The sequence below is a fragment of the Mercenaria mercenaria genome, chromosome 2, assembly GCF_021730395.1.
Source record: "Mercenaria mercenaria strain notata chromosome 2, MADL_Memer_1, whole genome shotgun sequence".
Taxonomy (NCBI): Eukaryota; Metazoa; Mollusca; class Bivalvia; order Venerida; family Veneridae; genus Mercenaria; species Mercenaria mercenaria.
In genome coordinates this window covers 52,529,411-52,543,104 of record NC_069362.1, presented here as the reverse complement: position 1 = coordinate 52,543,104, position 13,694 = coordinate 52,529,411, and the positions used below count along the sequence as shown (strand labels likewise).

At 36.8% G+C, this 13,694-nt stretch overlaps 1 protein-coding gene across 1 annotated transcript in view; it reads right to left on the bottom strand.

Moving 5' to 3' along the window:
* Positions 1 to 13,694, bottom strand: part of LOC123563971 (isovaleryl-CoA dehydrogenase, mitochondrial-like) — a 133,284-nt gene that overhangs the window by 49,656 nt on the left and 69,934 nt on the right. The window contains 1 exon segment of the mRNA XM_053536639.1: positions 9,374 to 9,467. Within this exon segment, the coding sequence (XP_053392614.1) occupies positions 9,374 to 9,467 (94 nt within the window).

Sequence of the window (13,694 nt, the reverse complement as noted above, 5' to 3'; positions counted from 1 at the left end):
ATACATGTAGTTTTAATCTAAATATGGACAATCGAGCAAAAGAAGGACTTCCATTTTTTTTTAAAACTTCATTTCTGAAAAGAAATGACTACGCTTAAAAGACTGTTTTGACATGATATCTCCGCAATCTTTTGAGTATTGTATTCTTAAACATGTCAAAAAGATCACTCTCCCAGGATGCAGAAGCATCAACACCTAAAGCAAAAACAAAGTTCCTGGTTCAATCTTTCATGGTATTCTGAATTTTCTTGGATTAAGTAAAGTGCTATAAGTAATAATCATGCATTCTGTACACAACTGTTGGCTCCCCTCATCAATTCAATATAGAATACTTGATGATTTTTTCATGAAAATGGCTATTTAGCGTATAAAAAATGAGCAAATAAAAGTCTCCCTTATTTTTACCCAAATCTCCCTTAAAAAATGCCCTGTTGAGATAAATCTCCCTTATTGACCATCTGAAAATATGGCATGTATGATACTATTTTCACTTAAATTTGTTTACTATTATTTTTACTCTTTTGATTCCCTTTTTGCGCCTCGCTGAATGAAACACTAAAACTTCTGTTTTAGAAAATGGGTTCCCCAGATAAAAGTATCCAACAGATTTCTGCATTGATTTTAAATCTTTGCATTTTATTGGCCAAACATATTGTAAAACTTGTTGTTTTGTTTGCAAAAAAAAAATCAAAGAAAAAGAAACGTTTGAGAAATCTCAGAATTTCATATATTTCATATCTATTTCTGAATTTGGCGAAAACTATCGAGTTTTTGAAATATTCTAGTTTATTTATTCTTTTACTTTATAAATGTAGGTGTTTATGATCATTCTTTCTCTGTGAACTGTAAATTGGAGTTAAAATCATCTTTTCTTTGAAAGGAAAAAATTAGACTCCCTTGATAGGACCTCGATAGAGAAAAAGTGTTGCGATATATATCGGAACAGTTTTACTGTGCTGATATATATCACAACAGTTTCTTTTTAATGAAACTCTATAAAGATTTCTGTGTTGATATATATCATAACAGTTTTGTAAAATATCAGCACAGATTTTGTAGTATTAATGTGTGTTACCATGTTTAACATACTGCAACGATCAAAGGAATATTGCCAAACAGAAAAGTCACTTTTTAACCTTTAAAGTGACATCATATGCAGTCTCTCGGCGATATATGACCATTTTGTGTCGATTCGCCGTAAAACCCAACTCACTCACTCACTCATATGCAGTCTGTAGCTGTGTAAAGTTATAGACTATAAATCACACTAAAAATGTCAACAAGAGCAGTCATAGGAAAGCAACACTTGACTATTCAACAGCCTTGTCAATCGAATGAATAAACAAAAGGGCCTTGAAGGCCCTGTATCGCTCACCGGACCTATTGACCTAAAGATCATCAAGATTAACATTCTGACCAAGTTTCATTAAGACATGGTCATAAATGTGGCCTCTAAAGTGTTAACTATCTTTTCCTTTGATTTGACCCAGTGACCTAGTTTTTTACCCCACCTGACCAGATTCGATCTTGACCTAAAGATCATCAAGATTAACATTCTGACTTAGTTTTATTAAGATATGGTCATACATGTGACCTCTACAGTGTTAACTAGCTTTTCCGTTGATTTGACCCGGCGACCTAGTTTTTGACCCTACATGACCCAGATTCAAACTGGACATTGAGATCATCAAGATTAACATTCTGACCAAGTTTCATTAAGATATGGTCATAAATGTGGCCTCTAAAGTGTTAACTAGCTTTTCCTTTGATTTGACCCAGTGACCTAGATTTTGACCCCGCATGACCCAGATTCTAACTTGACCTAAATATCATCAAGATTAACATTCTGATCAAGATTCATGAAGATACAGTCATAAATGTGGCCTCTAGAGTGTTAACAAGCTTTTCCTTTGATTTGACCTAGTGACCTAGTTTTTTACCCCACCTGACCTAGATTTGATCAAGAACTAAAGATCATCAAGATTAACATTCTGACTTAGTTTTATTAAGATATGATCATACATGTGGCCTCTACAGTGTTAACTAGCTTTTCCGTTAATTTGACCAGGCGACCTAGTTTTTGACCCTACATGACCCAGATTCAAACTGGACCTTGAGATCTTGAGATCATCAAGATTAGCTTTTCCTTTGATTTGACCCAGTGACCTAGTTTTTTACCCCACATGACCCAGATTCGAACTTGACCTAAAGATCATCAAGATTAACATTCTAAGTTTCATGAAGATACAGTCATAAATGTGGCCTCTAGACTGTTAACAAGCTTTTCCTTTGATTTGACCTGGTGAAATAGATTTTGACCCTGCATAACCCAGATTCGAACTTGACCTAAAGATCATCAAGATTAACATTCTGACCAAGTTTCATGAAGATACAGTCATAAATGTGACCTCTAGAGTGTTAATAAGCTTTTCCTTTGATTTGACCTAGTGACCTAGTTTTTTACCCCACCTGACCTAGATGACCTATAGTCCTGACCTACATGGACTATAGATCATCAAGATTAACATTTTGAATTAGTTTCATTAAGATAAGATCATACATGTTGCCTCTACAGTGTTAACAAGCTTTTCCTTTAATATGGTCATAAATGTGGCCTCTAGAATGTTAACTAGCTCTTCCTCTGATTTGACCTGGTGACTTAGTTTTTGACCTACATGACCAAGATTCAAACTGGACCTTGGGGTCATCAAGATTAACATTCTGGCCAAATTTCATGAAGATACAGTAATAAATGTGGCATCTACAGTGTTAACAAGCTTTTCCTTTGATTTGACCTGGTGAGCTAGTTTTTGACCCCAGATGACCCAATATCGAACTTGTCCAAGATTTTATTGAAAGTAACATTCTGACCAAGTTTCATTAAGATCTGGCCAAAATTTTGACCTCTAGAGTGTTAACTAGCTTTTCCTTTGATCTGACCCGGTGACCTAGTTTTTGACCCCACATGACCCAGATTCGAACTTGACCTAAAGATCATCAATATTAACATTCTGACCAAGTTTCATGAAGATACAGTCATAAATGTGGCCTCTACAGTGTTAACAAGCTTTTCCTTTGATTTGACCTAGTGACCTAGTTTTTGACCCCATCTGACCCAGATTTGAACTTGACCTATATATCATCAAGATAAACATTATGACAAAGTTTCATTAAGATATGGTCATAAATGTGGCCTCTACAGTGTTAACTAGCTTTTCTTTTGATTTGACCTGGTGACCTAGTTTTTGACCCTACATGACCCAGATTCAAACTGGACCTTGAGGTCATTAAGATTAACATTCTGACCAAATTTCATGAAGATACAGTCATAAATGTGGCTTCTACTGTGTTAACAAGCTTTTCCCTTGAATTGAACTGGTGACCTAGTTTTTGATACCAGATGATCCAATATCAAACTCATCCAAGATTTTATTGAGGGTAACATTCTGACAAAGTTTCATTAAGATTGGGCCAAAATTGTGACCTCTAGTGTGTTAACAAGCTTTTCCTTTGATTTGACCTGGTGACCTAGTTTTTGACCCCAGATGACCCAATATCAAACTCGTCCAAGATTTTATTGAGGGTAACATTCTGAACAAGTTTCATGAAAATTAGGCCAAAATTGTGACCTCTGGAGTGTTAACAAGATTTTCCTTTGATTTGACCTGGTGACCCAGTTTTTGACCCCAGATGACTCAATATTGAACTCGTCCAAGATTTTATTGAGGGTAACATTCTGATCAAGTTTCATGAAGATTGGGCCAGAATTGAGACCTCTAGAGTTGTTGACGACGACGGACAGATGGACGACGGACACAGGGCGATCACAAAAAAACTAGGAGAAAACTAGGAAAAAACTAGAGCTATCACTAAAGGTGATGAATGTACCCCCCGCATGCACTGACACAGTACATTGCAATTTGACGCACACAAGATTGCATAATTATGTGGACTGTATGTATATAGACTGTATGTATACAGTATAGTAACAAAAAACAAAGTCCCATAACTATGCAGAATATTTATCTAAAAGAATATTAACATGCACCATGCACAACTAGGGTTGGTACTGATCACTTGTGTGAAGTTTCATTAAATTGTGTGCAAGGGTTTGGTAGATTAGGCACGCACAAGATTGCATATGCAGACTGTATGTACATAGTATGTTAACAAGAAACAAAGTCCCATAACTCTGCAATTTTTGTCGCTGAAAGAACCTAACATGCCCCATGCACAACTACTGTTGTTACTGATCACTTGTGTGAAGTTTCATTAAATTGTGTCAAGGGGATGAGGAGAGATGGTGCGCACAAGATTGTGTCTATGTATATAGTATAGTAACAAAAAAACAAAGTCCCATAACTCTGCAATTTCTTTTTCTAAAAGAACCTAACATGCCCCATGCACAACTACTGTTGGTACTGATCACTTGTGTGAAGTTTCATTAAATTGTGTCAAGGGGATGAGGAGAGATGGTGCGCACAAGATTGTGTCTATGTATATAGTATAGTAACAAAAAAAACAAAGTCCCATAACTCTGCAAATTGTTTTTTTAAAAGAACCTAACATGCCCCATGCACAACTACTGTTGGTACTGATCACTTGTGTGAAGTTTCATTAAATTCTGTCAAGCGGATAAGGAGAGATGGTGCGCACAAGATTGCGTCTACGGACAGACAGACAGACAACCTGAAACCAGTATACTCCCCCTTACAACTTTGTTGTTGGGGGGTACAACTAGGAATACTGAGACAAAAACTAGGAGGTATTATCAGATAAAGTGTTACCTTACAGCTGTTCTTCTATCTAATTACCATACATAAAAGCTATACAGAAATTTTTGACTTGGTGGGGGTGTGGGGGTCACCAGTCTAGAACGAAGATGTCACCGCCGAGAAGCCTAGCGGGTTATTTGTGGGGTGCCTTTGCCCATATTAGTTTTTCTGATTTTTGTTGAAATGCAGGTATGAAATGGTGGCCTCTGCTTCCATTTATTGGTGGCTGTACAGCCCTCATTTTAGGAAATTTTTGAAATACAGGCATGAAATGGTGGCCTCTGGTGCATTTTTAGGTCTAAATTTTGAGGTATTTTTTATATGCTGTGATATTATATTTATTGCCTTTGTTATTGTGTTTTATGCTATTGATGTTAAATGTCAACAAGAGCCATGTTAGACATGGCCAATCCCCCTGCCGGGCATATTATAACTGAAGGCTAAAGTTCCTGGCAAGTTAGTGTCTGAAAGTATTAATTTTGGGGAAAGCTTTGAAGAACCATTTAGTTGTGGTCCGCATCAGGGGTTTTAAAGATGTGGAAGAAAGAATAAGTCAGTGGTGAGGTGGTTTACTGCTAAATTTTATTAATTTTCATGAACAGTATAGCTATGATGTTTTTCTATATGGCTACTGTAAAAAGAAGGAATGGAAAGCTAACAGGGAACACGAGTGCCAGAATGTCACAATATATGCCCGTCACAGCAAATTTCTTTACTCTTGCAGCTGTATTTGCAAATGGAATTTTAATTTTGTGGTTGTTTAGTAATCATTGTAAGTCTTTTGTTTTTCTAAGTCCACAAAAAACTCCTTACCAGGTAGAGATATCTTAAAATACACGTAAAATTGGAAAGTAACATCCATGTTGTACCACAGAAAAGTGGTCTTGTTTTTTCCCTACGGTCAATTATAAAAATGTTACAATATAAGTTATTTATAGTAACAACTAAGGGAAGTTAATCTTAAAAAAAAAAAAAAAAAAAAAAAAAAAATTGCAAGTCCACAAAAAAATCTTTACCAGGTAGAGATTGGTCAAAATACACCTCAAAATTGGATGTAGCATGCATGTTGTACTACAGAAAAGTGGTCTCGATTTTTCCCTACGACTAGTAATGAAAAAGTTACAATAAAAGCTATATAAAGTAACAACAAAGGGAGGTAATTCTAAAGAAGGGAACTGCGCATGACACTTCGTCTCATGATGGTGTATAATTGTGCCAAGTTACATCAAAATCCCTCCATGCATGAAGAAGAAATGCTTCGGACAATGTCATTCTTGTATCTGACCTTTGGCCTCTAAGTGTGACCTTGACCTTAGACCTAGGGACCTGGATCTTGCGCATGGCATTCTGTCTCTTGGTGGTGAACATTTGTGCCAAGTTATATCAAAATCCCTCTATGCATGAAGAAGAAATTCTCCGGACAATTTTTTTTAAGAAAATATGATAAAGGGGAATAACTCAAAAAATAGGCAAGGTAGAGTTATTGTTCTTGCACACTGCACTTCCTCCCAATGTGTTCTATCAGTGTATGAAGTTTGAAGAAAATCCCTCCAGTACTTTTGGAGTTATGCTCCGGACAAAGATCGTTGCAGACGCACGCACGCACGGACGGAGAGCATTTCTAATATCCCCTTCGCCTTTGGCGGGGGGATAAATAAATAAATAAATAATGGAGGGGTAGCTCTCCCCCTGGAAAATTTTGAAATACAGGTATGAAATGGTGGCCTCTAGTGCATTTCTGGGTCTAAATTTTGAGAAAAAATTATTCCTTTGCCAAAACAGATGGTTGCATCTTTGATGAGTATAGGTCACTTCTCAGCCAACGAGGGGTGGGGGGGGTGGGGGGGGGGGGGGGCATGGGCCCCTCGGTCTGGCCATGGATCAGGGCCTGGTGTTCAGCTGACTGTAAACTTGCTTCTGCAGTTTCTGTTTGGCATCACTTAAGCATAGTCCAAATGTATCAGTGACACCAAACCACTACTGCCAGTAACACAGGCAAGTCAGCTGAACATTTCTACATTGTTTTCTGCAAGAAAATATTCAAAACACATTTAAAACACAAAATTGAAACTTTCAGACATAATGCTGCAAATGAAAAACTAGGAATACTAGGAGCATTTTAGAAAAACTAGGAGCACTTTTAAACAATAGGGCCATGATGGCCCTATATCGCTCACCTGGTTAAATGGTTGTTATGAAGATTTGCATTTAAACTTGACCCCAAAGTCATGATTTGAACAAGCTTGGTAGAGATCCACTAGGCAATGCTACACACCAAATATCTAAGCTCTAGGCCTTCTAGTTTATTTCTAGACATTTTTTGGAAGATTTTCCTATGTACAATCAAGTAACCCATAGGGCGGGGCCAATTTGATGCCGGGGGGTCATAATTTGAACAAATTTTGTAGAGGTCCTCTAGGCAATGCTACATGTCAAATATCTAAGCTCTAGGCCTTCTGGTTTATTTTTAGAAATTTTTTGAAGATTTTCCGATGTACAATTAAGTTACCGCTGGGGCGGGGTCAATTTTACCCCGGGGGTCATGATTTGAACAAAGTTTGTAGAAGTCTACTAGGCAATGTTACATATCAAATATCTAAGATCTAGGCCTTCTGGTTTATTTTTAGAAAATTTTGAAGATTTTTCTATGTACAATCAAGTAACCCCATGGGGTGGGGTCATGATCTGAACAAATTTTGTAGAAGTCTACTAGGCAATGCTACATGTCAAATCTCTAAGATCTAGGCCTTCTGGTTTATTTTTAGATTTTTTTTTGAAGATTTTCCTATGTAAAATCAAGTGACCCCTCGGGCGGGGGTCATGATTTGAACAAATTTTGTAGAGGTCCACTAGGCAATGCTACATGTTAAATATCTAAGCTCTAGGCCTTCTGGTTTATTTTTAGAAAAATTTTGAAGATTTTCCTATGTAAAATCAAGTGACCCCTGGGGTCTTGATTTGAACAAACTTGGTAGAGGTCCACTAGGGAATGCTACACACCAAATGTCTAAGCTCTAGGGCTTTCTGGTTTCCAGAGTTCTGCAGAGAATTCAATTCTTTGAACAATTTTTGTAGAGCTTCACCCAAGGAACATTCCTGTGAAGTTTGGATGAAATTGGCCTAGCGGTTTATGAGGAGATGTTGTTTAAAGTAAAAGTATACGGACGCCAGACGGTGAGTGATCACAATAGATCACCCTGAGCATTTGGCTCAGGTGAGCTAAAAACTAGGAAAAACTACGAACGACTGGAGAGCCTGTGTTTTGGCCCTTTCAGCCATATAGAGGTTTCATTTATGCTTTGAATTGATACAAACTTGCACAGAATGTTTATCTTGATGATCTCTAAGCCAAGTTCAAAACTGCGTCATGTGGGGTCAAAAACTAGGTCACCTGGTCAAATCAAAAGAAAAGTTTGTTAACACCCTAGAGGCCACATTTATGACCCTATCTTCATGAAACTTGGTCAGAATGTTTATACTGATGATTCCTAAGCCAAGTTCAAAACTGGGTCATAAAGAGTCAAAAACTAGGTAACTCAGTCAAATCAAAGGCAAAGCTTGTTAACACTCTTGAGGCCACATTTATAACCCTATTTTCATGAAACTTGGTCAAGGCCAAGTTCAAAACTTGGTCATGTGGGGTCAAAAACTAGGTCACCAGCTCAAATCAAAGGAAAAGCTTATTAACATTCTGGAGGCCAGATTTATGCCCCTTTCTTTATGAAACTTGGTAAGAATATTTATCTTGATGATTCCTAGGCCAAGTTTAAAACTGGGTCATGTGGGGTCAAAAACTAGGTCACCACTCAAATCAATGGAAAAGTTTGTTAGCACTGTAGAGTCCACATTTATGAGCCTATCTTCATGAAACTTGGTCAGAATATTTATTTTGATGATTCCAAGGCCAACTTAAACAGGTGAGCGATATAGTGTCATCATTACCCTCTTGTTTATGCTTCTTTTTTATGCGCAACACTAGCACCAGATGTCTCGCAACCTATTTTAAGCATATTCCCAACGGGAATTGCATTGCGCTACCAACTGTGCTGTTGCAATGTTCAAAGGCAGATCTGAATTTAATTACATGTGTGTCGAAATACATGCATCACTGGAACATTACAGAAAATTGTTAAACTTGGGCTGTCACTGATATATCAAAACAAATCTCATTTCAATTCATGATTTATCATGCTTCATGCAAGTTTCCAGCCTTTTTATTTATTTCTGATATGGATGTTGATAAAAACAAAATAGCTGCCATATCCAACTCAGCTGGACAATGAGACCATAAACTGAAGTTAATGGTTGTGAGCAAGATTAAAAGAATTACAGCATTTGTAAGTGATTTGATCCAGTATATACTGTATCTTGAAATCTGTATCTGGCATAGAGGCCACCAACAAACCATACAGGTACAAGAATATATTATGAACTTTTTTTTTTCTAATGTCTTTATGCAACCAGTCCACCAACAAATACCAATATTGTCTCCTTCAATGAAAGCCCTACATCAAACTTCTGTTTTATATTGCAGTTCTCTGTGACATGTGACTACATGTTATCATAAGTTCCTCTGCCCTCATTGTACTGTAACTTACCCTAAAGGTCCTGATGCAAGAATGCACCTTTCTATATCTAGGCCACTCATCAACACATATACACCTCGGTTAATGTTTCCCAGCATGTGATTGGCTAGCAGAAATAGGGAAAACAGCACAATTAAAGGAAAACGTATAACATTTATGTGAAATATCAAATGTTTTACTGACAAAGAAAAACTGATAAAGCAAACAAACCCTCAATGGGAAAGTGATATCAGTTTTCTACATTTTCTACATTATCATAACAAACAGTAGACAAGCGGATAATATACACCAAAATGTTTCCATCAGTAGTCATGAATCAACACTTGATATTTCATGTTATATTCTGTTCCTTGATACAGGAGGGTTATAGATAGTTATGCTTGGATTTTTCTAGTGTATGCATGGGATAAAATAAGGTTGAAGTGTAAATCCCAACTGCTTTGCTGTCAGGCTTCAGTTAATTTATGGTTTTATTATATGTAGTTTGTTTTAATTTAACAGAGAACTATATCAAGCTATTTTTCTGTAACTAGTATCTTCAACCTTAAACTGATGTGACAAAAGGTATTGGTTCAATTCAACACAAAAGCATCTAGCGACTATGTACAGAGTATAGGAAAAAAGCTTGTAAAATAAAGAAAAGAATTGTTTTGTCATAACCATGTTACAATTAAAGACATACATTTTTTTCTAGGCTACTGGATAGGTTACACAGAAATTGACAAATAGTGATGAATTCTCTGTACATTCATTTCCCTGTGCTTAAATATACAATTTAGTCTCAAGTAAAAGGACCCCACCCCAATAATCAAATGGACTAACATTACCTTTTAAACAGTATAAAACGTTAACATGTAAAACCTCGACTTGCAACTCTAAGTACTACAAGAACTGATGAACTGATTGCCATTTTGTTGTTTGAACTGCAGGATTATTTAGTTGAAATGGCAATCTCTCTACAGAAAACAGACTGTTCAGTCTGAAGTAGGCTGTCATAAGCCTGGAAGATCACACAGTAAATACTGTTAAAACAGCCAGACTTGTACAGGATTAGGTGTATGCATCATTCAGCTTCACTTTATATAATTCTATACAAATATAACCATGTGAGCAAAGTCAGACTCTTCTTTCCCTGAAATTTTTTAGATAAATGGCTAATTACTTTTTGGAGCTCAACTTGAATCCATTTTATAGATAATATCAAAGACAGTGCTCACCCTAAAGGTCCTGCAGCCCCAGCACCTCTCTCTAAGTCCAGTCCAGACATTAACACATAAACCCCACGCCCTACACCTCCCAATACTTGATCAACTGTAAAGAAATTAAAAGACCTTCAATAATTGCCTTATCTTCAGCAGTATCTTCCAAACATTATAAACAATGCTGAGAGAAACTGCCAATTCAACCTACTGCATACCAGGGCTGTGTAATGGACATGGTGTGAAGCATGTTGACTTGTTTATGATCAGGTTTTTGATAAAATAAAGATTGCTTTGACACTTTCAGTTGAAAGGTTACATTCAACACATTGCAAGCTTTCTTCCTCAGAAAAAAAATTCTGATAATTTAAACTTGTACTGATTTCAGTTCTGACCATTGACCATTGTATCAACTACAAGCCAAGGTGCATTCTGTGACAGTGTAACATGGAGTAATGCTCACCCTACAGCCATAACAGCAACTATAACCCTCTCTATGTCAAGGCCAGATATCAACACATATACACCTCGATTCTCAGCCCCTATCACTCGATACACTGAGGTGTAAAATAGATATATTTTACTTTTAATACATGACATTATGTTCCTGGTAGATTTAGAAACAAGTTCTGTCAGTCATACCCTTTTATCACCGAATTTGACAGGTCTTGAGTCATAAAAACTTAATTTAAACAGAACTTGTTTTAATTATCTACATATATCTAATTAAAAAGTAAAATGGCAATTTTAAGTTAGAAACATATATAAACAAGAGGGTCATGATGACCCTGAATCGCTCACCTGAGTAATATGAGCCACAAGTTTAAAATGGCAAACTGATGCTAAAATATTAGAAAGTAGGTCAGTAGGTCAAATTCATGGTCACTGAAAGTCAGTTTTAAGATCGGTGTGCAAAACTGTACATGTTATCAAATTTCAAGGCTGTATCTTAAACAAGCGGGCCAAGATGGCCCCAAGTCGCTCACCTGAGAAACACACAATAACAGTGTAAACATATTTTACCTAGTGATTTCATGGAGACTAATATTCTGACCAATTTTCATTAAGATTAGACCAAAAAATGTGGCCTATTGAGTGTAAACAAGCTTATTCTTTGATTTGACCTGGTGACCTAGTTTTTGACCCTACATGACCCAGATAAAAATTCATGAAATATTTCATGCACAGAAACATTCTGACCAAGTTTCATGCATATCAAATGAACAAGAGTGTTAACAAGCTTTTCCTTTGATTTGACCTAGTTTTTGACCCTATATGACCCAGTTTCGAACTTAGCCTAGGAATCATCAAGATAAACATTCATACCAAGTTTCATGAAGATAGGGTCATAAATGTGGCCTCTAGGTTGTTAACAAGCTTTTCCTTTGATTTGACCTGATGGCCTTGTTTTTGACCCAACATGACCCAGTTTCAATCAAGGCCTAGAAATCATCAAGATAATCATTCTATGCAAGTTTGTATCAAATCAAAGCATAAATGAAACCTCTATATGGCTGAAAGGGCCAAACTAGAAAATTTTGTAACTCCAGAACCCATAATGGAATCTAGCCGGTTTTTGAAAGGAACTGAGATCTTATTGTGACTTAAGTTGTGTGTAAGTGTAGTTAAAATCAAATATAAAATGTCACTTCTATCATGTTCACAAGGTAAAAATTAACAAATTTTGGCTCTTTCTGGGGTCAATTAGGGGCCGTAACTCCAGAACCTATGATTGATTGTGACAGATTCATCATGAAATCCAAGATTTATTGTTGTTGAAGATATTTTGCAAGTTTTTATAAAATCAAACCACAAATGAAGTCTCTATATGGCTGCAAAAGCCAAAATAGCAAATTTGGGCTCTTTAAGGGGCCATAACTCTGGAACCAATGATGGGATCGGGCCAGTTTTCAGAAGGAACTGAGATATTATGCCAATACAAGTTGTGTGCAAGTTTGATTAAAGTTGATTTCAAAAGGTGGTCTCTATCGTGTTCACAAGCCAAAAATAGCAATTTTGGCCCTTTAAGGGGCCATAACTCTGAAATCCATGATGGGATCTGGCCGGTTTTCGAAAGGAACTGAGATATTATGCCAATACAAGTTGTGTGCAACTGATTAAAGTTGACTGCAAAATGTGGTCTCTATCGTGTTCACAAGCCAAAAATAGCAAATTTTGGCCACTAAAGGACCCATACCTCTGGAACCCATGATGGGATCTGGCCAGTTTTCAAAAGGAAAAGAAATATTATGCCAATCCAAGTTGTGTGCAAGTCTGATTAAAGTTGATTCCAAAATGTGGTCTTATCGTGTTCACAAGCCAAAAATAGCAAAGTTTGGCCATTTAAGGGGCCATAACTCTGGAACCAATGATGGGATCTGGCCACTTTTCGAAAAGAACCGAGATATTATGCCAATACAAGTTGTGTGTAAGTTTGATTAAAGCTGATTGCAAAATGTGGTCTCTATCGTGTTCACAAGCCAAAAATAGCAAATTTTGGCCCTTTGAGGTGGTCATAACTCTGGAACCCATGATGGGATCTGGCCACTTTTCGAAAGGAACTGAGATATTATGCCAATACAAGTTGTGTGCAAGTTTGATTAAAGTTGATTGTAAAATGTGGTCTCTTATTGTGTTCACAAGCCAAAAATAGCAAATTTTGGCCCTTTAAGGGGCCATAACTCTGGTACCCATGACAGGATCTGGCCAGTTTTCGAAAAAGAACAGAGATATTATGCCAATACAAGTTGTGTGCAAGTTTGATTAAAATTGATTGCAAAATGTGGTCTTTATCGTGTTCACAAGAAAATGTGAACGGACGACTGACAAAATGCGATCACAAAAGCTCACTACGTGACAGGTGAGCTAAAAAAATGAAAGTAGGTCAGCAGGTCAAGGTCATAGTCAAGTGACCCCAATCCCTTAGGGTCATCAAGTAATTATAATTAAACAGCCTAGGAAATATGATCTGATAATTTTTTAAGTATTTATTATTTGTAACTCATATAACAAGTGATCCTCAGGGTGGGGCCTCTTTTCACCACAGGGGCATTATTTGAACAATCTTGTTAGAGATCCACTAGGCAATGCTATATACCAAATATCAAAGGCCTAGGCCTTGAACTTTCAGACGA